At 45.2% G+C, this 25,330-nt stretch overlaps 1 protein-coding gene across 1 annotated transcript; it reads left to right on the forward strand.

Moving 5' to 3' along the window:
• The first annotated feature begins 28 nt into the window (after positions 1–28).
• LOC120995253 (uncharacterized protein ZSWIM9-like) lies at positions 29–23,612 on the forward strand. Its single transcript, XM_040424340.1, has 5 exons — positions 29–537; positions 6,761–6,966; positions 8,862–9,966; positions 16,374–16,442; positions 23,423–23,612. The coding sequence occupies exons 1-5, from the start codon at positions 64–66 to the stop codon at positions 23,456–23,458; spliced, it is 1,890 nt and encodes a 629-aa protein (XP_040280274.1). The 5' UTR covers positions 29–63; the 3' UTR covers positions 23,459–23,612.
• The last annotated feature ends 1,718 nt before the right edge of the window (positions 23,613–25,330 follow it).

The raw sequence follows: 25,330 nt of genomic DNA on the forward strand, positions 1-25,330 counted from the left end.
GATGCAAAGCTACTGTTCCCTAATGCGATAGTGAAGCTTTGCTTGCCTTTTGTCTTCGAGTTCATGAATCACAAAATGACTTTCTTGAGTCAAATGGAAAAGTCTCAAATCAAGAAGCTGCTGGTCAGTCTTTCTCAATCGCCGTCCACCGACATATATAAACGGCACCTCCATGACCTAAGGGCCGCCTGCCCCGATGAGGTTTTCCAGTATTATTACGACATCTGGCATCCATTATGGAATTTCTGGTCCGGAAAGGACAGCAAGACAAACGATTTGGAAAACTCCATTTATAATTACGTGGCCCAGAAGCATAAGGACTTAAAAGCACAGCTCGGGTCGTTGTCCACGCTGAGCCAGTGTCTCCGCGCTTTACTTGTGGAAGATGAAGGCCATGTTCAAGAACAGACTGAATCCAAAAATGCCTCCCTCACCGAGGAAAGTTTACCGGTCTGCGATCTAGAAGCGCCACCCGAACCCGCCATGGACCAGAGCGATGCTGATGTGAAGCCAACCGCCGAATGTGAATATAATCAGGTATGCACGGGATTTTTTGGTAGTGACCTGATGTCCGTGTAGATGATCTTTCCTAAGCAATGTATTTTTACAAGATTATTCCGTCACTAATATAATACCGCTGCCACTTCAGATGCTTGCCAAATAGTTTCTTAACCCTTTCAAGACCAAGCCATTTTTCACCTTCGTGACCAGGCTTAATTTTGCTAATCCGACACGTGTCACTTTATTATGTGGTAATAACTTTGGAATTCCTTTATTTATCCAAGCCATTCTGAGATTGTTTTCTCCTGACACATCGTACTTGATGTTAGGGGTAAATTTGGGTTGATAACCTTTTTACCTTTATATTATAAAAAAAATCCCAAATTTATAGAAAATTTGGAAAAAAATGTAATTTTCTAAATTTGAATTTCTATGCATTAAAGGCGGATAATGATACCTCATTAGATAGTTTTTACTTAACCCTTTCATGACCAAGGGTCATTGATGCCCCAGTGTCCAGGTCAAATTTTATAAATACATATGTCAGTCACTTTGTGGTAATAACTTTGGAACACTTTTATTTATCCACGCCATTCTGAGATTGTTTTCTCGTGACACATTGTACTTCATGATAGTCATACATTTGAGTCAATATATTTCACCTTTTATTTATGAAAAAATCCCAAATTTACCAAAAAGTTAGAAAAATTAGCAATTTTCAACATTTCAATTTCTCTGCTTTTAAAACAGAAAGTGATTCCTCATAAAATATTTATAACTTAACATTCCCCATATGTCGACTTTATGTTGGCATCATTTTGGAAATGTCATTTTATTTTTTTAGGACGTTAGAAGGCTTAGAAGTTTAGAAGCAATTTTCAAAAATTTCTAAAACCCACTTTTTAAGGACCAGTTCAGATCTGAAGTCCCTTTGTGGGGCTTACATAGTGGATACCCCCCATAAATGACCCCATTGTAGAAACTACACCCCTCAAGTTACTCAAAACTGATTTTACAAACTTTGTTAACCCTTTAGGTGTTCCACAAGAATTAAAGGAAAATGGAGAATAAATTTCATTTTTTTGGCAGATTTTCCATTTTATTAATTTTTTTTCTTTAACACATTGAGGGTTAATAGCCAAACAAAACTCAATATTTATTACCCTGATTCTGCGATTTACAGAAACACCCCACATGTGGTCGTCAACTGATGAAAGGGCGCAGAAGAAAAGGAACGCCATGTGGTTTTTGGAAGACAGATTTTGCTGGACTGGTTTTTAGATGCAATGTCCCATTTAAAGCCCCCCTGATGCACCCCTTCAGTAGAAACTCCCAAAAAGTGACCCTATTTTGGAAATTGGGGGATAAGGTGCCAGATTTATTGGTACTATTTTTGGGGGCATATGCCTTTTTGATCGCTTGGTGTTGTAAGGTGAAAAAAATAGATTTTTGGCACTGTTTTTATTTTTTACGGTGTTCACCTGAGGGGTTAGGTCATGTGTTATTTTTATCGAGCATGTTGTTACGGACGTGCCAATACCTAATATGTACACTTTTTTTTAATTTTATTTCACTTTAACACAATAATGGCATATTTGAAATAAAAAAAAAGATGTTTTAGTGTCTCCGTGTTCTAAGAGCTATATTTTTTTTTTATTTTTTTTTGAGAGACTTTCTTATGTAGGGTCTCATTTTTGCGGGATAAGGGGACGGTGTTGCACTTTTTGTGGTGTAAGGTGACAAATGGCTTTTTTGACAGTTTATTTTTTTATGGTGTTTATCGTACGGGGTCGATCATGTGATATATTTATAAGCGGTGATGCTTAATATGTTTGTTTTTTTTTTTTTTTTTCATTTTTTATAGGAAAAGGCAATTTATTTTTTTAAATTACATATTTATTTATTTTTACTTTTATTGTGTTCACTTTTTTTTTTATCAAGTCCCACTTGGATCTTGAAGAACCAGTGGGGCTGATGGCTGTACTATACTTTGCGATGCTTTTGCATTGCAAAGTGCAATACTATCAAATGTCCTGTAGATGGCAACACCGGGCGCTTTTGCAAAGCGTCCGGTTGCCATGGCAACCATCGGGCGCTGCCATCACAGTGCGGCAGCCCCGATGGTTGAGAGAGGGAGCCCCCTCCCTCTATTAACCCCATGGATGCCGCTACCGCGGCATCTAAGGGGTTACAGCAGAGTGTCAGCATACAGCTGACACTCGCTGCTGATGTCGGCGGCTCAGGAATGGAGCCGCCGACATCAAATAAAGCAGGGGGACCGCATCGGGGGCAGGAGGCACAGATAGGGGGCAGCGCTGTAAAGGGGGGGCATGGCCAGCAGGAGGGGGCACATTTGGGGGTCTGCATGCATGGAGGGGAGGGGGCGGACCGCATCAGGGGTACAAAAAATGAATGGGGGGGGGAGAGAGGATCGCATCGGAGGCCGGGCTCACAGGAGGGGTGGGGGGGTTGGAGGCGCACAGGAAGGGGGCAAAGATCGGGGGTACAGATGGGGGGGGGCTTCATTACACATTACCTGATTTCAAGCTCTGATCTGCAGAGCTCAGATCAGAGCCTAAAACCGGCATTTTAACACTGCCGCGATCCGATTGGTAAGTCTGCACAGACTAACCAATCGGATCGATTGCCAGCAAGGGGCCACTCTGATTGGTCCCTTGCCGGCAATACTAGACTGTATGCTGTCCGTGACAGCATCAGGGCAGGGGAAGAAGCTTTAATCCAAGCGCTTTGCAGCGCTTGGATTAAAGAACTGCCTGACGTCTATACACGTGGTAGCTGCACGGGGTATGTGCAGCTATCACGTATATAGACGGATTGCGGTCGCGAAGGGGTTAAGATTCCCCTTGTCTACTTTATGTTGGCATCATTTAAAAAATTACATTTTATTTTTTTAGGACGTTAGAAGGCTTAGAATTTAAAAGGCAATTTTTCACAAATCTGTCTAAGGCCTATTGCACACGACCGTATGGCTTTTTCAGTGTTTTGCAGTCCGTTTTTTCACGGATCAGTTGTTCCGTTTTTTTTGTTTCTGTTCCGTTTTTCTGTATGGCATATACAGTATACAGTAATTACATAGAATTGGGCTGGGCATAAAATTTTCAATAGATGGTTCTGCAAAAACGGAACGGATACGGAATACATACGGATGCATTTCCGTATGTGTTCTGTGTTTTTTTTGCGGACCCATTGACTTGAAGGGAGCCACGGAACGTGATTTGTGGGCAATAATAGGACATGTTCTATCTTTCAACGGAACGAAAATACGGAAAGGAATGCATACGGAGTACATTCCGTTTTTTTTGCGGACCCATTGAAATGAATGGTTCTGTATACGTAATGCAAAAAAACGGCCCGTAAACGGGGAAAAAAATAAACTGTCGTGTGCATGAGGTCTAACTCTGTGTCAGTGAGCACTTCTCCTTTGCCGAGATAATCCATCCCACCTCACAGGTGTGGCATATCAAGGTGCTGATTAGACAGCATGAATATTGCACAGGTGTGCCTTAGACTGCCCACAGTAAAAGGCCACTCTGAAATGTGCACAGTTTTGCCTTACTGGGGGGATATCAGAAAAGCAGTCAGTATCTGGTGTGGCCACCATTTGCCTCACGCAGTGCAACACATCTCCGTCACATAGAGTTGGTCAGGTTGTTGATTGTGGCCTGTGAAATGTTGGTCCTCTCCTCTCCAATAGCTGTGCGAAGTTGCAGAATATTGGCAGGAACTGGAACACGCTGTCGTATACGCCGATCCAGAGCATCCCAAACATGCTCAATGGGGGACATGTCCTGTGAGTATGCTGGCCATACAAGAATTGGGATGTTTTCAGATTCCAGGAATTGTGTACAGATCCCTGCAATATGGGGCCGTGCATTATCATGCTGCAACATGAGGGGATGGTCGTGTATGAACGGCACAACAATGGGCCTCAGGATCTCATCACGGTATCTCTGTGCATTCAAAATGCCATCAATAAAATGCACCTGTGTTCGTTGTCCATAACATACGCCTGCCCATACCATAACCCCATCACCACCATGGGCCACTCGATCCACAACGTGGACGTCAGCAAACCGCTCACCCATCACAGAGCGGCAGCCCAATAGTTGAGAGAGGGAGCTCCCTCCCTCTATTAACCCCATGGATGCTGCGGCATCTAAGGGGTTATAGCAGTGTCAGCATACAGCTGACACTTGCACCTAATGGCGGCGGCTCAGGAACTGAGCCGCCGCCATCACATTCAAGAGAGGACTGCAACAGGGGGCACAGATGGGGGCAGGGGACACAGGCATGCACAGTGGGAGCCACGGGCCGGTACGTGCAGGGCACGGCCAGCAAAGTTAAAGCCATTGCGCAGAGAGCACAGATGGGGGAGGCAGGAGCTATTTGGGGGCCCATATTCGGGCAGGGGCACAGATGAAGGACACACATTGGAGACACAGATCAGCAAATGCCTGATTTCAGGCTCTGATCTGCAGATCAGAGCCTGAAACCGGCACTTGTACACTGCCGCAATCCGATTGGTTAGTCTGCATAGACTAACCAATTGGCGCGATCGCCGACAAGGGACTGCTTAAATACACAAAATACATACGGTCGTGTGCATGAGCCCTAACAGTCCTCTTACACGGGCAAATAATTGCCAGTTTGCACCTTGATCTGCGCTCTTTAAAAGGAGCTTTTACACTGGGCAGTTATCAATGGGGAGCGGTTCAGGAACTATCGTCCACTACTTGCTACCAGTCGTGCGTCAGTCTGCTCCCATCATTTTCTACAGCACGTTGCTGTTTACACGAGATGTGCTGCTAGCAAACAATCACATCATTTTTTTTATTTTCTAATTTTTTTTTTATAAAAAAAGTCACCCAAAACATGAGCTTTCTCTGGTCTGTTCTTCTCGGTGCATTGATTGTCGGCTCAATGAACGTTCGCTCCCAATCGTCCCATAAGAGCCTCAATCACCATCAATGACATCAAGTGACTTCGTATCGGTTGTCAGTCACTGTGTGTGGGCAGGACTCTCACCGTCTCTCCTAGGAGTCTGCCAATCTCTGTTCATCCAACCCAGCAATGTTGTGTCGACATGGCATGCGATTGCAGAAGTCGCGTGTCGTAGCTGGGGGCCTCGGGACCAGGAGCTGCGGAGATTGGTAAGGAGGGTATTTTATGTCATTCATGGATTTGAAAACCATAAAAAAAAAAAAAAAGTCTGCCCGTATTAAGAGTGGCACAGTAAAGTGCCCTCTGATGAACCATTCTGGCACCGTTTCATTTCCATGCATCTAACACTCGTGTTTGGTGCGGATCCTTCATGTTTCTGCACAGACGGATCCGTTCAGATAATACAACCGTCTGCATCCGGTCAGAACGGATCCACTTGTATTATCTTTAACATAGCCAAGACGGATCCGTCTTGAACACCATTGAAAGTCAATGGAGGAAGGATCCGTTTTCTATTGTACCATAGAGAACGGATCCGTCCCCATTGACTTACATTGTGCGTCAGAACGTTTGGCTCAGTTTTGTCAGACTGACACCAAAACGCTGCAGGCAGCCTCCAGAGAGGAATGGAGACTGATCGGAGGCAAACTGATGCATTCTGAGCGGATCCTTATCCATTCAGAATGCATTCGGGCAAAACTGATGCGTTTTGGACGCTTGTGAGAGCCCTTAACGGATCTCGCAAACAGAAAGCCAAAACGCCAGTGTGAATGTAGCCTAATGCCATATTATTCACTGGTATTGAAATATTTGTACATTGTGTGACACCCAGTTTTACTGATACAGAGCTCGCAGCCTCGGCATAAATTCAGTCCGTGAGCCTGATCTGAAATCTATGCCAGCCCCTGACTGGTGTAGCTTTCAGCGTTCTTCTACTCCTGAAAACTTGCGCTCCTGTCCCCTCCCTCACTGCACCCCTTATTTCGGACAAGTGGCGAGGCCAGCGGAGAAAGACCACTTGCACAAAAAAGTTTGGGAAAATTGCAACTTTTTTACCCCAGAAAACTGGCATATTCAAATCAATGATAAATCTAGCCCATTGTGTTCCCGTCCCTTCTTTTCACGATCTCTGCTTGTTGTCAATGAGTAACAGCCTTCTGAGACCTAATACTTCTTGCAGCTGCATTCTTCAGCGTTCAGGTACTTTTTTTTTTTTTCTGTGAGCGAGATAATCGGCGGCATGAATTCCGCCCCGAGAGCTGACGTCTTGTAAAGGTGTCGTCCTTTTATCCTTCAGGATTGTGAAGATTCGTTTAAAATGGAATTGAGCGGCAAAGAATTTCCCAGCTGGGACGATTTCTGCGAGTACCTGCAAGGACTTACCAAAGAGAACTATAATCTCCGCTTTACACCGCTCGCCGAAGAGGATCAGGGTGAAGGGCCCACTGCACCCGCCGTGGCCGAATCTCTGAAGTACAGCTGGGCGCAGCTTTCCTGCAGTTGGTATGAACGCCTCTTCTCTATTGTCCTTCCGTTATTTCTTATGGTATCTCATAAAGAGATTTGGTATTGAACAGTAGGGGGTCCAACCCCTGGTACCCCTCACCGGTCCTGAGTCAGCGTGCAGTCCCTTCAGTCTATTCCTGCAGAACAGCCCCATTCAAGTGGGTTGGGGTCCCCTTTATTCTCAGGATCGGAGGGGATCCCAGAGGGACAGTCCCCACTGATCATGAAGTCCTAGCGATGTGGACTACTTTATAAGATGGGAACACCCATAAGATTTGGCTTGTGTATCTCCCCAAGGTACAGGCTTGTGGGATCAAGTGCTTTGTCCTTCTTGAGGGACTCGTGACCGGGAAGAAGTACAACTTGGTCCTTATGTGGGCCGAGAAATGTCCTGCAGTGCTGCTATTCAGAGTGTCTCCCATGTATAGAATATAGGGGCATAATCCACTGACAAACACCTCTGCCGACGGCTCAGTTCACAACTGCGTTTATTTTCTCCATTATTCTGTTCCATCAAAAAAAAAAAAAATGCTACAGTTTAGGCGACATGCACACGACCGTGTCCGTACTGCAGTCTGCAACCCATGGATCCATAAAATATGGGAGTATGGACAATCTGCATTTTTCTATCTTACCAGAAATTACCATTTAAAGGACTTGTCTCACTTCAGCAAATGGCATTTATCATGTAGAGAAAGTGAATACAAGGCACTTACTAATGTATTGTGATTGTCCATATTACTTCCTTTGCTGGCTGGATTCATTTTTCTATCCCATTATAGACTTCTTGTTTCCATGGTTATGACCACCCTGCAGGAAAAAAGCGCTGTCCTATGCTCACTTCCAGAGTACGGCCACACTTTTTCCTACAGTGTGCAAGCACGTCCACCGCTGTTGGATTGCAGGGTGGTCGTAACCATGGAAACGAGCAGTGTATAACGTGATGGAAAAATGAATCCAGCCAGCAAACGAGGCAATATGGACAATCACAATACATTAGTAAGTGCCTTGTATTAACTTTCTCTACGTGATAAATGCCATTTACTGAAGTGAGAGGACCCCTTTAACACAGAATAGAATAGGACAAGGACACACTGATGTGGAAGAGCATGTTTGTTTTTTGCAGACCCATAAAAATTAATGGGTCTGTGTGCAATCCGTCAAAAATGTCGATCGTGTGCATGAGGCCTACATCTGCTTTGTTATTTTGATGTTACCTTTTTCTGGCTCCTATGACAGAATTAATGGATGAGTGAACTTGGATGTGATCCCGGCCTTATCTCCCTTGAGGACAAAAATATTGGTCACATTAAAATCCAACGTGCCTGATCCCTCTTTCTCCTGATGTCTGCTGTCTAGACACCCCATACACGTGGTCGGCGGGTCCTGCTGCAATCTCTAGGCCGGCCTAACGTTTATTTCATGTGCATGGCCACCTTTAGAGTGAAAGGGCTTGTCTGGGCTCCAGATATTGATGACCTGTCTTCAGGTTCAGCTCATTTCCCATTCAAATGAGTCACCAGTATAGGAGACTACAGCGCAGGCGCGGTATGACAGGTGAGGGTGAGATTGCCTGGCTCTAGTTGTAGGGCGATGAAGAAGCAAAAATGGTTAGCGTTCTTAAACGGCACAACAGTGACGTACAAAGCATTGATTTACTCAGCAGGATCAAAGCTACCAGACACTCTGCCTGGCTTCACTGGGTTGATCCTGCTGACAGATGCTCTTGGAAGAATGGAGGGAAATGTCCATATTAGCAAGCTGAGAAAGATACACACAGCCTCAACTGCTGCCAATGGTGCTTCTACTATATACTGACAGGCTTAGTGTCATTTTCTAGTTTTTGGTGCTTGTGAAGAGAACCATTACTTATTATTCCTATCCCCATTTAGGAAGAACTGCTCGGCATTCATCGAGCTGACCCTGGGTCCGCAGAAAGACAAACTTGTCATCGCGCAAAGCAACCTGCACCATAACCATGTTGAAGAAGATGCAACGGAGGCGCCACCAGAGAAGAAATTCAAACCGTCTTCCGCAGTAGGTTTACCGGCACAAGTTGCCAACAACATATCTAAGAAATTCCTGGAGCAGAGTGACCTAAAGCGGCTCCTCCGCTTCCGTTCCGGCGCTTTTGAGGACCGTACACAAGTGCTGGCGGAGTTGCAGTCCCTCTTCTTTTCCGACCCTGAAGCAAAAGTCAAATTGGTATTTGTGGAAGATAAGTTGCACGTGAAGAAGATCTTTCTGATGACCTCGACTATGCAAAATCTAGCGCAGAGCTTTCCCGAATATCTCTTCATTGATGTGTTTTTGGAGTTCAGTCACAGCTTTGATTTGTACACCATCTTTTGCGACAAGAAGGGAGAAGGTTGGACGCCGTGTGCGTATTGCATCGCCAAAAAAGGAACCGGCAACATCTTGAAGTTTCTTACCGACTTGCTTCTCGAGATCCTCCCCTCGATTAGTAACAAGGTAAAATTAATAACCCTCAATCCCGACATCCAAGAACCGGTTTCCCTGGAGACTCAGTTTCCGCATGCGAACCTGCGGTACTGTATGCATCTGGTTCTCAATATCATGTACAACCGAATCTCTCACCTCGAAGTTACCGTCGAAGCCCAGATTAAAAACTTCCTCCACATCCTCTCGCAGACTTGCTCCCTTAAGGTCTATGAACGATATTTGAATGACCTGAAAGCCATTTGTCCGGCAGCAATTTTTCAGTATTATTTCGATACCTGGCACCTGCGGCGAAAAATGTGGGTAAAAAAAGATAATCGGACTGAAGAGGCCGAAAGAACCCTGTCTGAACTGGTATCTGTCAATCATGTGAAACTCAAGCAGGCGGTCGGCTATATGCCCTCCTTGCATCAATGCCTTTGTTCTGTCCTGGGAAATGGAGGGAAAGCTTCGGGCAACGATCTCCATATCCAGAGAGCTGATATTTCATCTTTTTGTGATTATGAGAAGCCTGCCGTTCCACTTCTGAATCAACAGGTAAATTGGTTTATATTTATTGAGACAGCACAGCCTGGCAGATTTATTTCTGGTGGTGAGATGCAGCACCACAAGTAGTTAAACTGGTTCGTCTTACATAGAGCGCATATCAGCAGGATCAACCGTGTTAAACAAGACATATTGTCTGGTAGGGTGGATCCTGCCGATTAAAATGACACTGACCTTGTGAAAATCGGTTGTGGCGTTCCTGAAAAATAAAGTCTTTTATTCTTTATACAGATTAGAGCTTCTCTGCACCGAGGGGGCGTGCCCTGACCAAGGAAGCCCAGGCGCTATGGGTGGCTAGGCCCTGCCCCTCAGTGGACTGAAGCCTTGGTTGGCATGAAAAATAAAAGGTATTCTTTCTTCCGAGCGCTGCAACCGATTTTTCACAAGGCAGGTATCATTTTAATCAGCAGGATCGACCCTGCCGGTAAGCATGCACGGTTTAATAGGGTTCATTGTGCTGACGTGCTCTTTAAAGGATCATTAAATGTAGAATTGAATGGTAAAAGTAAAGCAAAAATAGTCTGTCCATCCGTCCCAATTGTTTCAGTCGGAGACACAGAATATTTTGTACGTTTTCTCAGTTTTAATTGTAATAGCCAAAGAAATGCAGTTAGCCATTGTTTTTTTTGGGTGTAGTTTTTACAGCGTTGTTTGGGTGACAAAAAATACTTTCTCGTGCATGGCATTGGGGGACACAGCACCATGGGTATATGTCCAACTACCACTAGGAGGCACTAGACACAAAAAGTGTTGGCTCCTCCCCGTTGGGCTATACCCTCTCCACAGGCACAAGGCTATTCAGTTTGTGTCCATAGGAGGCAGACCTGTCCTGCTTTTTTGCAGGTCCTGCTGTTTATTTTTTATTTTATTTTTTATTCTTTTTTTCTCTCTTCTGCAGGTCTCGGTGATCTCCACCGTTATACCTGCTGCAGGCTGGGGCTCCATCGTGTTCCACTTTAGTTGCCCCCCCTGCGGGCGCGTACTTCTGTACCATCGCCGGTCACCCAGTCCCCACAGACTGCATCCGCAGTGGCTTGCCGGCATTCCCACGGTTCCCGTGTTGAGTCTGCCGAAGGGGTGACCCTGCGGCGCCCGAAGACATCAGATGGTGAGTATATCCCCTGTCCCTGCCCCAGGGTTAGGTTCCCTCCTGTGGCCAGGGGGGTGGGATCCACCTTAGCTGGGGGTCCTGGGAAGCTTCCATCTTCCTCCACCTTTCTCTTCCCCCTTGGTTGGTTTTTTTCTCTCCTCCCTGGCCACACAGTCCAGGCGTCGCTTCTCCTGGGCCTTCCCCGCTACTTTAGTCCCCGGCTTTTGCAGGGACTAGGCCTCATCTTCCATGGCCCGTTCCCGGCTCCCAGGTTCCGCCCACCCCCCCGCCTTGCTTTTTTTTTCATAGGTAGAGTACCTACACCTACTCCAGATGCTGAAGCCATTACTCCTGGCTGGCTCTATGGTGTTCCATGCGGCACTATTTTTCCCTTCCGGGCGGGATATACAGGCCGCCTTCAATTGCCGTTGCAATTGCTCCTGTCTGTCCCCAGACTTTTTTGCTCCCTTTCATAGGTAGAGTACCTACACCATCTCCGATGCTGTAGCCAATACCCCTGGCGGGCTCTATTGTGTTCCATGCGGCAACATTTCTCCCTACGGGCGAGATATAGAGGCCACTTTCAATTGCCGTAGAATTGCCTCTGTCTGGTTCTAGTCGGCACCAAGCTGCCACCTTGGTCCCTTCATAGGTAGAGTACCTGCACCATTTCCTGATGCTGTAGCTGTTGCTCCTGTCTGGCTTTATGGTGTACCATGTGGCATTTTCTCTCCCTTACCGGACGAGATATTGAGGCCTCCTCCAATTGCCGTGGTCATTGCACCTACCTCATCATAGTGTGCACCAAACGGCCATCTTACTCCCTTCATAGGTAGAGTTCCTGCACCGTCTCTGATGCTGCAGCCGTTACACCTGTCTGGCTCTATGGTGTACTATGCGGCCCTGTTTCCCTTTTTTTCAGGCGAAATAGAGGGCCTCCTTCAGTTGCCATTTCACCTACCTGATTGTAGTGTGCACCTGTCTTGTTCTTTGTGGTACCGTGCGGCCCTATTTTCCCCTTCCCGGGCGGAATATAGGTACCATTGCTAACGCGGTAGCTGTTGCACCTCTCTGGTTCTAGGGTGCACCATGTGGCCACATTGCTCCGATCTTAAAGGTAGTACCTCTACTATCTCCAGATGCTGTACCCATTACACCTTTCTGGTCGTTTTCTGCACTACGCAGCCATATTTCTACTTTACAGGTTGAGTACCTGTACCCTCCAAATGCAGTAGCATTCCCAGATTCTGTGGCTATGTTTCCACTCTCCTTAGACATGCAGCCACTTTCCCTATATTTTAGGCGTGTGGTTGTATTACTCAAGGTGCTGGGCCCTATGGTGCAATCTGTGGCCCATACAGTTTCTGTATTACTGGGTGCTTTCTGCCCCCAGGTTCTAATCTGTGCTGCGGATGTTGGTTTCACCCTTTTGGTTCTTCCATACATCTCCACTCCGTTTCTGTCGTGCTCAATGGTCTCCTTGTACTTCTCAGGGCACTGTCTACAACAGGCCATCCTGGTTCTGCATGTGCATGGTTTCCATATCTGGCAGGGGTGGGCCAGCCCAACCCCCACCTTGTCGGTCTAGTGCTACTTATTGTAGCTCCAGTATATGGCTGATCTGTTCTGATCTGGCGGGTGGTCCACATACAACCATGCTCCCTACACCATGGCCAGGTGGTTGTTGGCCTTTGTGCTAGGGTTGCTCTTGCCATCTCTATAAGGTACTACGGTATGCTGCGCTTCGCGTTACCCCATGTTATAGAGGAGTACTCGCGTTGTTTCCTATTACAGAGTGGCCCATTCCTGGTGGAGTACAGGGATCTCCACTGGATCTTCTACCTTGTTGGGGCACGTAGCTGGTGTGCATCGGCCGCTGCAGCAGTTTTCGGTCATCGCTGGATGTCCTCTGCCACATGGAATCCTTCTGGGGTCATCAGCATTTTTCATCGCTGGACGTCCTCCCTGACGGGTCAGTGACAGGACCACTGAGCACCACACACCTGCCTGGTAGGTAATTTTTCAGCTGGTTGCTCTGGCATCGGACAGGGTCCCGTAGTTCCTTCTGGGTCCAGGTGTTCTCGGTATTCCCTTATATTCTCTGCTTAGTTGTACTACATGACAGAGGGGCAGTCCCCTTGGACCTTGCCGTCGTTTGCACCTGTCAGGTACTTTCTCCCCCCTGGGAGTTTTCAGTACGCCGGTGGCGGCTGGTTTCTACATTTCTGTGTAGTCTCACCCGGCTTTTTCATGGCGACTTCTGCATTCCTTATGCATATGGATGTCTGTCAATTTAGTGGTACATCCCGAGCTGCTGTACTTGTCCTCTCTGGGACAATGTATACAGTTTGCTAGTCACTGTTCTTGGAATGGGTAGTTGTCCATGGCCAATGTCCCTTCCCCTATGGTAGTTTCATCTCTCCTTTCCTGGATATTCTGGCTTGCGTTGTCTTCTGGTGGTTCAGCTCCTGGTTCCTTGTGAGCCCATCCCGGGTACTCCTTCTGGAGTCCCTGGTCCCCGTTTATTTGACCACTCAGGTTCTGCATGGCAATCGTTTTTTGGGGGGGATCGGGGCCTGGGTTGATTGTTCCCTTTATGGGTTCCAATAACCTTGTGGTCTTCTTGGGATTCGTGTCTCTTTTCCCATCCTCCCACGTCAAGTACCTGGTATTGAGTGGTTTAGCACAACGGTTTGCAATTCCGCCGTATGGTCTCCTTCGGGAGGGACCTCCTCCTGTTGTAGAACCTTTCCTCCTTAGGCGGTTGGAGTACTCTCCTTCTACTTCCATGTCTTTCAGTCCAGTGTGTCCTGCTGAGATTTCCTGGGCCTGTATCTGGTTCCTTTTTTCCCTGATGCTTCACATGCCCAGAGTTTCCTCTGGCCTTACGCTTCACAGTGATATCTTGTTTTCCGAGGCTCGGGCCTCATCTCCTGTTTTTGGGACGCAGGTCTTACTCTTTTTTCCTGGCTTTTACCTACAACCCCCTCCTTCTCCAAGGGTTGGCGGTTTCCTCTAGCAGCCTTGGGTTTTCGCCTTTTAAATAGGGCGCATAACTTCATCATCTGCCTTGCGGTGAGGGGAGACCTGCTCCCTTCACATGTGAGCCTTGCTACGGCTTCACTCACTCGTTTGGCTTCCAGTAATTCCTTGTTTCCTTTCTCCCCTGGCCTGTCAGGGGTTGGCCACAGGTTTTTTCGCTCTTTGGGTCTGAGACAATTTAGAGCGTTAGGTAGTCCCAACACGCGGTGCTGTCCTAATTTTTTCTCCAGCCCTTGGCTGAGCTCGGTGTTCCCTTTTTGCCGCCTTCTTGCATTTGGGATTTTCTTCCAGGCATTTTTCCTGGGGTGCTGACAGTCTTCTCTGATTCTTCCTTGAGGCTTCTTCCTTGTTATGGAACCTCTTGCCCATTCCGTGTTTTCTCCTGTTGGGTCACATGGTTCTCCTGCACCTGTATACCCAACCGGTGGCATGGCTGTTCTTTTCCCACCCTCGGGGACTGCTTTGGGACGTCCCATGGTGCTGTGTCCCCCAATGCCATGCACGAGAAAATTGGATTTTTTGTACTCACCGTAAAATCCTTTTCTCGTAGTAGGCATTGGGGGACACAGATCCCACCCTATGTTTTTACTTCCGATTTTCCGGGCTGGTCTCTTGATCTTTCCCGGGACGGGAGTTGTTGGTTCCTTGCTTTTTTTTTCTCTCCTACTGCTTTTTGTACAAACTGAATAGCCTTGTGCCTGTGGAGAGGGTATAGCCCAACGGGGAGGAGCCAACACTTTTTGTGTCTAGTGCCTCCTAGTGGTAGTTGGACATATACCCATGGTGCTGTGTCCCCCAATGCCTACTACGAGAAAAGGATTTTACGGTGAGTACAAAAAATCCAATTATTTAACCTTAAACTGCTCCTCAGCACAATACGGTGATACCAAATGTATATCCTGGTAGTTGTGGTCATGTTATGCTACTTTTACAAAAATAAAAGGGTTGTGCAGGGGGGTTATATTGAGGACCTATCCTCAGGATAGATCCTGAATATCAGTTAGGCGGGGGTCCGACACCCGGGACCCCTCTTAATCAGATGTTTGAAGAAAAGCGTTGCCTCCTCTTCAAGTTTGCACAGCACTTGTAATTACACTGTGCAGCCGCTGCAAGCGAGAAAATGCAGAGAAGAGAAAGCAGCGCTCAGAAGAGTGCCTTCCCTTCAAACATCTGATCGGCAGGGGTGTCGGACCCCCGGAGATCTGATTGAGGGTCTATCCTGAGGATAAGTCAGCCATATAAACCCCCTGCACAACACTCTTAGGTTTACCGGTACATAAGTTTAGTATCACCGTATTGTGCTGAGGAGCAGAATAAAGTTAACGTGTCATTTTTGCCACTCAGCGAACACATAGGGCATCAATATAAAACCCCTGCACAACCCCTTTAAAGTAAAAAGCTATCAATATGATGAGACAACGCAGTGTTTTTTGTTTTTTGTCAAAGGAGCTTGATTTTTGTGGAATGAGCTGTATTTTTATTATTTATTGATCCAGCAATTCTGGCATTGTGCGTTAAATAAAATGATATTTTACGATTTGGATTATTTAACAGGTGTGATTATCAATTTTGTCAATTTATCAATTTAGTATTTATAAGTTGGAAAAGGTTTTTGTAACTTTTAACCCCTTCCCAACATCTGCCATACATGTACAGCAGATGTCAGATCGTTAAAGATGGCGCCTGCTCAGTAGCTGAGCAGACGCCATAGGAGCTGGATGCCTCCTGTTTTACACAGCAGACGCTCAGTGGCCGTCTGTTATCAGGGACCATGGATTCCCCCCCCCCCCCCCCTCTCATTTTCAATTGTGACCACTGCATCTGAGCGGTCAATTATAGGGAGTACTGGCTTCCGCAATCTTAAATTACCGGGAGCAGGTTTGGTTGTTATGGCAGCCTGCTTGTAAGTCATTGTAATCTATGGGAGAAACATTCGCATGTTAAAATTCCCTCAAAGGTTTTTAAATATATTTTAAAACCCCCTATTTACAAATAATAAATAATCCCCAAATGCCCCAACTATTAAAATACAAAAGCATTTGTCCTACAAATAAATATTAATGTACTTTATGTGAAAAATAATATCTAGATCCGGGCACTTTTTTTTTATTATTCCACTTGAAAAATGATGTGTTATGTAATCTAATCTAATGAAGTAACTTTATTATTGCTTTTTGGGACAATATCAAGTGTCTGTTCCATTGATATAATTTTTGAAGTAATGTGATTTTTTTTTTTTTTTAATTATAAATTTTTATCCTAAAAGGATCTTGAGCCTCCTGAGCAGAATGAAGGGAGTCTTCAGAGCCCTGCTGTGGAGAACAGTGCAGAAGAGGTATTGTAACTGTTAATTATTGGACATCTTATATAATTCTTAGGCTGGGTTCACACGAGCGTGTCCGGATTAGTTCCGGATGCGTCCCGGTGTGTTGCGGCAAACCCGCGCGAGTAGGAATGCAATTGCAGTCAGTTTTGACTGCGATTGCGTTCCGATGTTCAGTTTTTATCGTGCGTGTGCAATGTGTTTTAAAACACCGACTGTGGTACCCAGACCCGAACTTCACAGAAGTTCAGGTTTGGGTTAGGTGTTGTGTAGATGTTATTATTTTCCCTTATAACATGGTTATAAGGGAAAATAATAGCATTCTGAAAACAGAATGCTTAGTAGGTGATCAGTTGAGGGTTAAAAAAAATAAAAAAAATTAACTCACCTTCTCCGTTTGTTCGCGTAAGTCCCGGTCTCTTCTTTACTTCTCAAAAGATGAACTATGTAACATAGTAACATAGTACATAAGGCCGAAAAAAGACATTTGTCCATCCAGTTCGGCCTGTCATCCTACAAGTTGATCCAGAGGAAGGCAAAAAAAAACCCTGTGAGGTAGAAGCCAATTTTCCTCACTTTAGGGGAATAAAAAATTCCTTCCCGACTCCAATCAGGCAATCAGAATAACTCCCTGGATCAACGACCCCTCTCTAGTAGCTATAGCCTGTAATATTATTACACTCCAGAAATACATCCAGGCCCCTCTTGAATTCCTTTATTGTACTCACCATCACCACCTCCTCAGGCAGAGAGTTCCATAGTCTCACTGCTCTTACCGTAAAGAACCCTTTTCTATGTTTGTGTACAAACCTTCTTTCCTCCAAACGCAGAGGATGTCCCCTCGTCACAGTCACAGTCCTGGGGATAAATAGATGATGGGATAGATCTCTGTACTGCCCCCTGATATATTTATACATAGTAATTAGATCTCCCCTCAGTCGTCTTTTTTCTAACGTGAATAACCCTAATTTTGATAATCTTTCAGGGTACTGTAGTTGCCCCATTCCAGTTATTACTTTAGTTGCCCTCCTCTGGACCCTCTCCAGCTCTGCTATGTCTGCCTTGTTTACAGGAGCCCAGAACTGTACACAGTACTCCATGTGTGGTCTGACCAGTGATTTGTAAAGTAGTAGGAATATGTTCTCATCACGGGCATCTATGCCCCTTTTGATGCAACCCATTATCTTATTGGCCTTGGCAGCCGCTGCCTGACACTGTTTTTTGCAGCTTAGTTTGCTGTTTATTAAAATTCCTAGATCCTTTTCCATGTCAGTGTTACCGAGTGTTTTACCATTTAGTATGTACGGGTGACTTGCATTATTCCTTCCCATGTGCATAACTTTACATTTGTCAGTGTTAAACCTCATCTGCCACTTATCTGCCCAAGCCTCCAATCTATCCAGATCCCTCTGTAGTAGTATACTGTCCTCTTCAGTGTTAATTACTTTACACAGTTTAGTGTCATCTGCGAAAATTGATATTTTACTATGCAAGCCTTCTACAAGATCATTAATAAATATATTGAAGAGAATAGGGCCCAATACTGACCCCTGAGGTACTCCACTAGTGACAGTGACCCAATCTGAGTATGTACCGTTAATAACCACCCTCTGCTTTCTATCATTGAGCCAGTTACTTACCCACTTACAGACGTTTTCTCCGAGTCCGAGCATTCTCATTTTATATACTAACCTTTTATGAGGTACAGTGTCAAATGCTTTGGAGAAGTCCAGATACACGACATCCATTGATTTGCCGCTGTCAAGTCTAGTACTTACCTCCTCATAGAAACTGATTAAATTAGTTTGACATGACCGATCCCTCACGAAGCCATGCTGATATGGCGTTATTTGCTTATTTCCCATAAGATGCTCTAACATAGCATCTCTCAGAAAACCTTCAAACAGTTTACCCACAACAGATGTTAAACTTACCGGCCTATAGTTTCCAGGCTCTGTTTTTGGACCCTTTTTGAATATTGGCACCACATTTGCCATGCGCCAATCCTGTGGGACATTCCCTGTTAGTACAGAGTCCGCAAATATCAGAAATAAGGGTCTGGCTATGACATTACTTAATTCCCTTAGGATACGGGGGTGTATGCCATCCGGTCCTGGCGATTTGTCTATTTTGATTTTTTTAAGTCGCTGTTGTACTTCTTCCTGGGTCAGACAGGACACTTTTAATGGCGAATTTATTTCAGCATTCAGCATTTCATCTGACAGTTTATTTTCCTCAGTGAATACATTGGAGAAAAAAATATTTAACAGCTTTGCTTTCTCCTCGTCGCTCTCTGCGACTCCCCCCTCATTACTCTTTAAAGGGCCGACACCTTCAGATTTATACTTTTTAACATTTATATAATTGAAGAACATTTTAGGGTTAGTTTTACTCTGTTTGGCAATTAATCTCTCGGTCTCTAGTTTGGCCGCTTTTATTTGTTTTTTACATGTTCTGTTTTTTTCCTTATAGTTTTTCAGTGCTTCCGTGCTACCCTCCTGTTTTAGGGTTTTATATGCTTTCTTTTTGTCATTTATTGCTTTCTTTACAGTTCTGTTTATCCACATTGGTTTCTTTTTGTTCCTTAACCTTTTATTCCCATACGGTATGTACCTCTCACAATGAGATTTTAGGATGTTTTTAAAGATGTCCCATTTTGTGGCTGTATTTTTATTTTTGAGGACTTTGTCCCAGTTAGTTAGGCCTATGGCCTCTCTTAGTTGGCTAAATTTAGCTTTTTTGAAGTTTGGTATTTTTGTTTCTCCCTGTAGAAACGCTCTTTTGAATGATAATTGGAAGGTTATTACTTTATGGTCACTATTTCCCAGGTGTCCCCCAACCTGCACGTCTGTTGTTCTGTCAGGTCTATTGGTTAATATTAAGTCCAGTATGGCCGTCCCTCTAGTCGGGTCCTGAACCAGTTGGGAGAGATAATGGTCTTTGGTTATTGCCAAGAATCTGTTTCCTTTATGAGATATACAAGTTTCAGTTTCCCAGTCTATATCTGGGTAGTTGAAGTCCCCCATAATAACCACCTCATTATGATTTGCCGCCTTGTCTATCTCGTTTAGTAGTAGATTTTCTGTGGACTCTGGTATATTAGGTGGTTTATAGTAGACTCCTATTAGTAATTTATTGTTGTTTTTAGCTCCATGTATCTCTACCCACAGTGACTCCACATGTTCATGTCCCTCACTTATATCTTCACGGAGTGTGGGCTTTAGACAAGATTTTACATAAAGGCAGACCCCTCCACCTCTCCGGTTTTGACGATCCTTTCTGAACAGACTGTAACCTTGTACATTAACTGCCCAGTCATAGCTATCATCCAGCCATGTCTCAGTTATTCCCACTATGTCATAGTCCTCCTCACACATCACTAATTCCAGTTCTCCAGTTTTATTAGTCAGACTTCTGGCATTAGTATACATACATATGAGAGGTTTATGTATATTTTTTACCCTACACCTTTCCTTCTGAACTGTTCTTGTCCCTCCTTCCATTTCTCCCCCAGTCCCACTACCTTGCCCCCGGTCTCTATCTGCACTATCTTCCCCTTCTATAGTGTAATTACCCTCCCCCCCAGTCCCTAGTTTAAACACTCCTCCAACCTTCTAGCCATCTTCTTCCCCAACACAGCTGCTCCTTCCCCATTGAGGTGCAGCCCGTCCCTACGATAGAGGCTGTAGCCGACAGCGAAGTCGGCCCAGTTCTCCAGGAACCCAAACCCCTCCATCCTACACCAGTTCTTGAGCCACTTGTTAATTTCCCTAATCTCCCGCTGCCTTTCTTGTGTGGCCCGTGGTACCGGTAGTATTTCGGAAAATACTACCTTTGAGGTCCTTGCCCTAAGCTTTTGCCCTAAATCCCTGAAATCATTTTTAAGGACTCTCCACCTACCCCTAACTTTGTCATTGGTTCCGATATGGACCATGACCGCTGGATCTTCTCCAGCCCCTCCCAGTAATCTGTCAACCCGATCCGCGATATGTCGAACTCTAGCGCCAGGAAGACAGCACACTGTTCGGCGATCACGGTCTTTGTGACAGATTTCCCTATCTGTTCCCCTAATAATTGAGTCTCCCACTACCAGCACCTGTCTGGCCTGCCCTGCTCTCCTGGTCCCCTGCTTACCGGAGCTGACATTCCCCTGACTGGCAGAGGAAGTGTCCGGCTGCGGCAGTGCCGTCCCTGGACTGACATCCCCCTCATCTGCCAAACGTGCAAACTTGTTGGGGTGTGTCAGATCAGGGCTAGCCTCCCTGGCACTCTTCCCTCTACCCCGCTTTCTAAATGTTACCCAGCTAGCTACCTCACTTTCCTCAGCCTCCTCTCTGTCACCCTCTCCCTCATCTACCCCAAAGAGTGCTTGCTCGGTGAGAAGCAAACTTTTTTGCAAATTGTCAATGCCTCTCAGTGTTGCAACTTGCCCATTTAGAGACTCGATTAGCGATTCCAAACGGGTAATTTGCTCACATCTTGAACAAAGAAATTCACCCTGGAACGGCTGTTCCAGGACTGCATACATCATGCAAGATGTGCACTGGACTGCGTTGTCAATTGTGCAACACATACTAAATGGGGATTACACCACAAAAGAAAAAAATACAATACAATGTAGTAATAATATACAGGCTAATTGCAGTCCCCCTCTGAAGTCCCTGAATCTAAAGTCACTTAATCTTAAGTCACACACTTACACAACCACGCGTCGCGGTCAAACTCGCGTTATATATCTGCTTATATTAATATAAATGCAGCTCACTGCACCAGCCTGGTTTGCTTCCCCTCTGGAATCAAAAAGGCTGTGCTGTTCTTACTGCTGAGTTTTTAAAGTCTCCTAATTAGACAGCCACACCCTAATTAAACAGCCACACCCTAATTGCTCACCTGTGCAACCCCTGGAGAAAGAAAAAAAAAAGTGTTATCACAGCACAAAATACAGTCAAACACAGCCACTCATCAATGTCCACAAATTATTTAGCTCTCAGATACTCCCTCACTTAATCTTAAGTCACACACTTAATCAACCACACTTAATCAACCACGCGTCGCGGTCAAACTCGCGTTATATATCTGCTTATATTAATATAAATGCAGCTCACTGCACCAGCCTGGTTTGCTTCCCCTCTGGAATCAAAAAAGGGCTAAAGGACCTTTGGTGACGTCAGATCACATGCTCCAATCACATGTGATCTTACGTCATCAAAGGTCCTTTAGCCCATAGTTCATCTTTTTAAAGAACTAAAGACCGGGAGAACTACGCGAACAAGAGGAGTTAAATTTTTTTTATTTTTTAACCCTCAATTGACCTTCTACTAAGCATTCTGTATTCAGAATGCTATTATTTTCCCTTATAACCATGTTATAAGGGAAAATAATACAGTGTATAGACAGTCACCTAGCAACCGTGCGTGAAAATCGCACCGCATCCGCACTTGCTTGCGGATGCATGCGATTTTCACGCAACCCCATTCACTTCTATGGGGCCTGCGTTGCGTGAAAAACGCAGAATATAGAGCATGCTGCGATTTTCACGCAATGCATAAGTGATGCGTGAAAATCATCGCTCATCTGAACAGCCCCATTGAAATGAATGGGTCCAGATTCAGTGCGGGTGCAATGCGTTCACCTACCGCATTGCACCCGCGCGGAAATCTCGCCCGTGTGAACGCAGCCTTATACAGAGAGATGATTAGTGCTGGGGACGGATCTAGTATAAGGGCCCATTCACGCGAACATGGGACAGCCATGCCCGTGTTGCGGACCACATTGTGGTGCAGATCCATTGACTTCAGTAGGTGCAGGATCGATTGCAGCCAAAGCTAGGGCATATTCCATCTTTTGCCGTGCAGAGGCACGGACCTGGAAACGTACAGAAGCCCTTCTGTGTTCTCCGCACCGCAAAAAATAGCCAATCACAGACCCATTGAGGTGATCAAGTGATGTGGCGTGCACATGGCCGGTGCCTGTATTTTTTACGGATCCGCATGGCCATCACATGTGAATATGCACTAAGAGATGACCTGTCTATGTTGTATCTTGGGAGTGTCCATGAAGTCAGATCTTTCTCTTTACTGCGTTGTGTGAAGCGACGACCCCTGTAAGCACCGCAACGTAATTCCTAAAAACAGAAAAATTATTTTGGTAATAATAAAGAATGATTATTTCCCTTATTAGTAGCCCGATAAATTGCATAAAAGTGTCTGGTCATTTAGGAATGTATTTAGGCCAGACCAGTATATGGAAGGCAGGGAGGAGGGGTATGCAGCTGCAGCGTTTCAATCAGTATTCTAGCGAAACAGTGAGGGGGAGAAGGGGGAGCAGCAGAAAGGAGACCCCTGACTGGAGAATGACCAGAGCACTTACCTGGTGACCTCCTTTGCATCTTATTTGTCGGTTCCCAGGCTTCTGTTGTCCAAGATGGCTGCACCACTTCTCAGACCGCGTGATCCACCCTGTGCATAGCCCAAGACACTTCCTGCTGCCCTTGGATTGGCTCGCGCTGCTCATGTGTACAGTGTTCACCATGCCAAGGGCAGAGCTGGACAAGTGGAAACTGTCTTGGGCTACCGATGCACTGGGTGCACCAGATAGTCTGAGAAGCCGTGCGGCCATCTTGGATGGTGGAAGAGGAACCCAGGATTTGGTGGATCGGCAGCTGACCAAATAAAAATGAGGTCACAGGTAAGTGTTCTGTTCGTTCCCCAGATAATGTGATTTTGTTTATTTTTCTTAAACAGGTGGGGGGGCTTTAGTCACTACAGAAAAAACATGCGAAAATCGATCAATTGAAAAAAAAAAATATGTATTTTTAAAAATAGTAAAATGCTATCATTAAAAAAATTCCTCCGAAGGGGTCCACAGCCTTTAAACCGGGCGAATTGTAAACGGGTAAAATTTCACCCTGATAGTTCGGGTTACCTGTCGGTAAAGCTTCATTTTTCTCTGGAAAGTTGTGACTGTGTTCACATGTGCATTTCATCTCCAAGGTGTCCCAACAGAAGCAAGTGGACCTCCTGTGTTGAATTCTTGGTCTTGTCCTCCATTTTCCATCTCCGAAGACTTCAGCGCATTAGAACATCATTGGATCTATTAAGACTTTTGGATTTACTGTAAACTTTATATAAATCTTTTCTCGATATTTTGGATCTGCATGTAAATATAGATGAATTTCCAATATTCGCTGTTGGAGTCCTTTTTCTTCTATTTTAATTATTGTGACAGAATTTAGATTTTTTATGTTGGCATATATTTTGTTTTTAGTGTTAGCGCCTATTTATATCCTATTTATAAGGGGATGTCCTCCTGTTTTCTAGAACATTGTATCCTCACAAATAATAAAGTGCATTTGAGAAAAGGCAACGACAACATTTCTGTACTTACAGTTTGCACCGGAATCCATTTTTATCGTCCGTTGCCTTTTACGAGTTCAGGAGACAAAGTGAATTGAACAGGGATGTAGGTCTATAGCGTATAAGGAGTGAGCAGAAACTTGTATATTGTGTACTTAAAGGGGTTTTCCAAGATATTTCTACTGATGAGAAGGCAGCGGCGACCGCCGTAGCACCACAGCCTTCTTGCAGTTTTACCTAGGCCATGTGATGGCACGTTCATTGGTCACATGAAGTAAATGGGGCTGAGCTGCGATACCAAGCACAGCCACTATCAAATGGACGGTGCTGTGCTTGGTGAGCATAGAGAAGGCCGCGGCGCTACTGCCTTCTCAAACAGCTGATCGGCGGGGGGTTCCGGGTGTCGGACTCACACTGATCAGATACTGATGACCTAGGTCATCCGTAAAAATATCTCCGAAAACCCTTTTCATTTTAACATTGTATTTCACATCATTAAGGGTATTTTCACACTTGCGGGAGAGGATTCCGGCAGGCAGTTCCGTCTGGACGCAAACTGATGCATTTGTGAGACGGATGCGGATCTGTCTCACAAATGCATTGCAATACAAGATCCGTCTTTCCGGTTGTCATCCGGAAAAATGGATCCGGTATTTTTTTTTCTCTCATTTTTAAATGTCTGCGCATGCGCTGACGGCAAAACCGGATCCGGCATTCCAGCAAGTGTTCAGGATTTTTGGCCAGAGAAAACTGCAGCATGCTGCGGTCTTTTCTCCGGCCAAAAAACGTAAGATGGACTGAACTGATGCATCCTGAACGGATTGCTCTCCATTCAGAATGCATTAGGATAAAACTGATCCGTTTTTTCCGGTATTGAGCCCCTAGGACGGAACTCAGTGCTGGAAAAGAAAACCGCTAGTGTGAAAGTAAACTAAAGGGGTTCTCTCACTCCAGCAAATGGCATTTATCATGTAGATGCAGTTAATACAAGGCACTTACTAATGTATTGCGACTGTCCATATTGCCTCCTTTGCTGGCTGGATTCATTTTTCCATCGCATTATACACTGCTCGTTTACATGGTTACAGCCACCGCTGCAGCGTAGATACTAGGTGGCCGGGATGAGAGCTGCTGCGCATGCATGCCTATCAGCACTCCCAGCCACCAGAGAGGCCAGCACTTTTTCCTATAGCATGCAAGTACGGCTGATGGATTACAGGGTGGTCGTAACCATGCAAACGAGCAGTGTATAACGTGATGGAAAAATGAATCCAGACAGCAAAGGAAGCGATATGGACAATCACAATACATTAGTAAGTGCCTCGTATTAACTTTCTCTACATGATGAATGCCACTTGCTAAACTGAGACAAGTCCTTTAAATAGTATAATTCTGTGCTCTGTTCATACTTCACTCAAGATGTCAGTTTTTCTGTTCCGTAGGAGCAGACAAATAAGAATTCCACATCTGTCGGATGACGGCGGCCGCTGGTGTTCTTCCTGTCAAATATGATGGAATTTTCAGACTTGGTGGGACATTTCTGCA

Source organism: Bufo bufo, chromosome 1 (genome assembly GCF_905171765.1).
Source record: "Bufo bufo chromosome 1, aBufBuf1.1, whole genome shotgun sequence".
NCBI classification, from domain to species: Eukaryota; Metazoa; Chordata; class Amphibia; order Anura; family Bufonidae; genus Bufo; species Bufo bufo.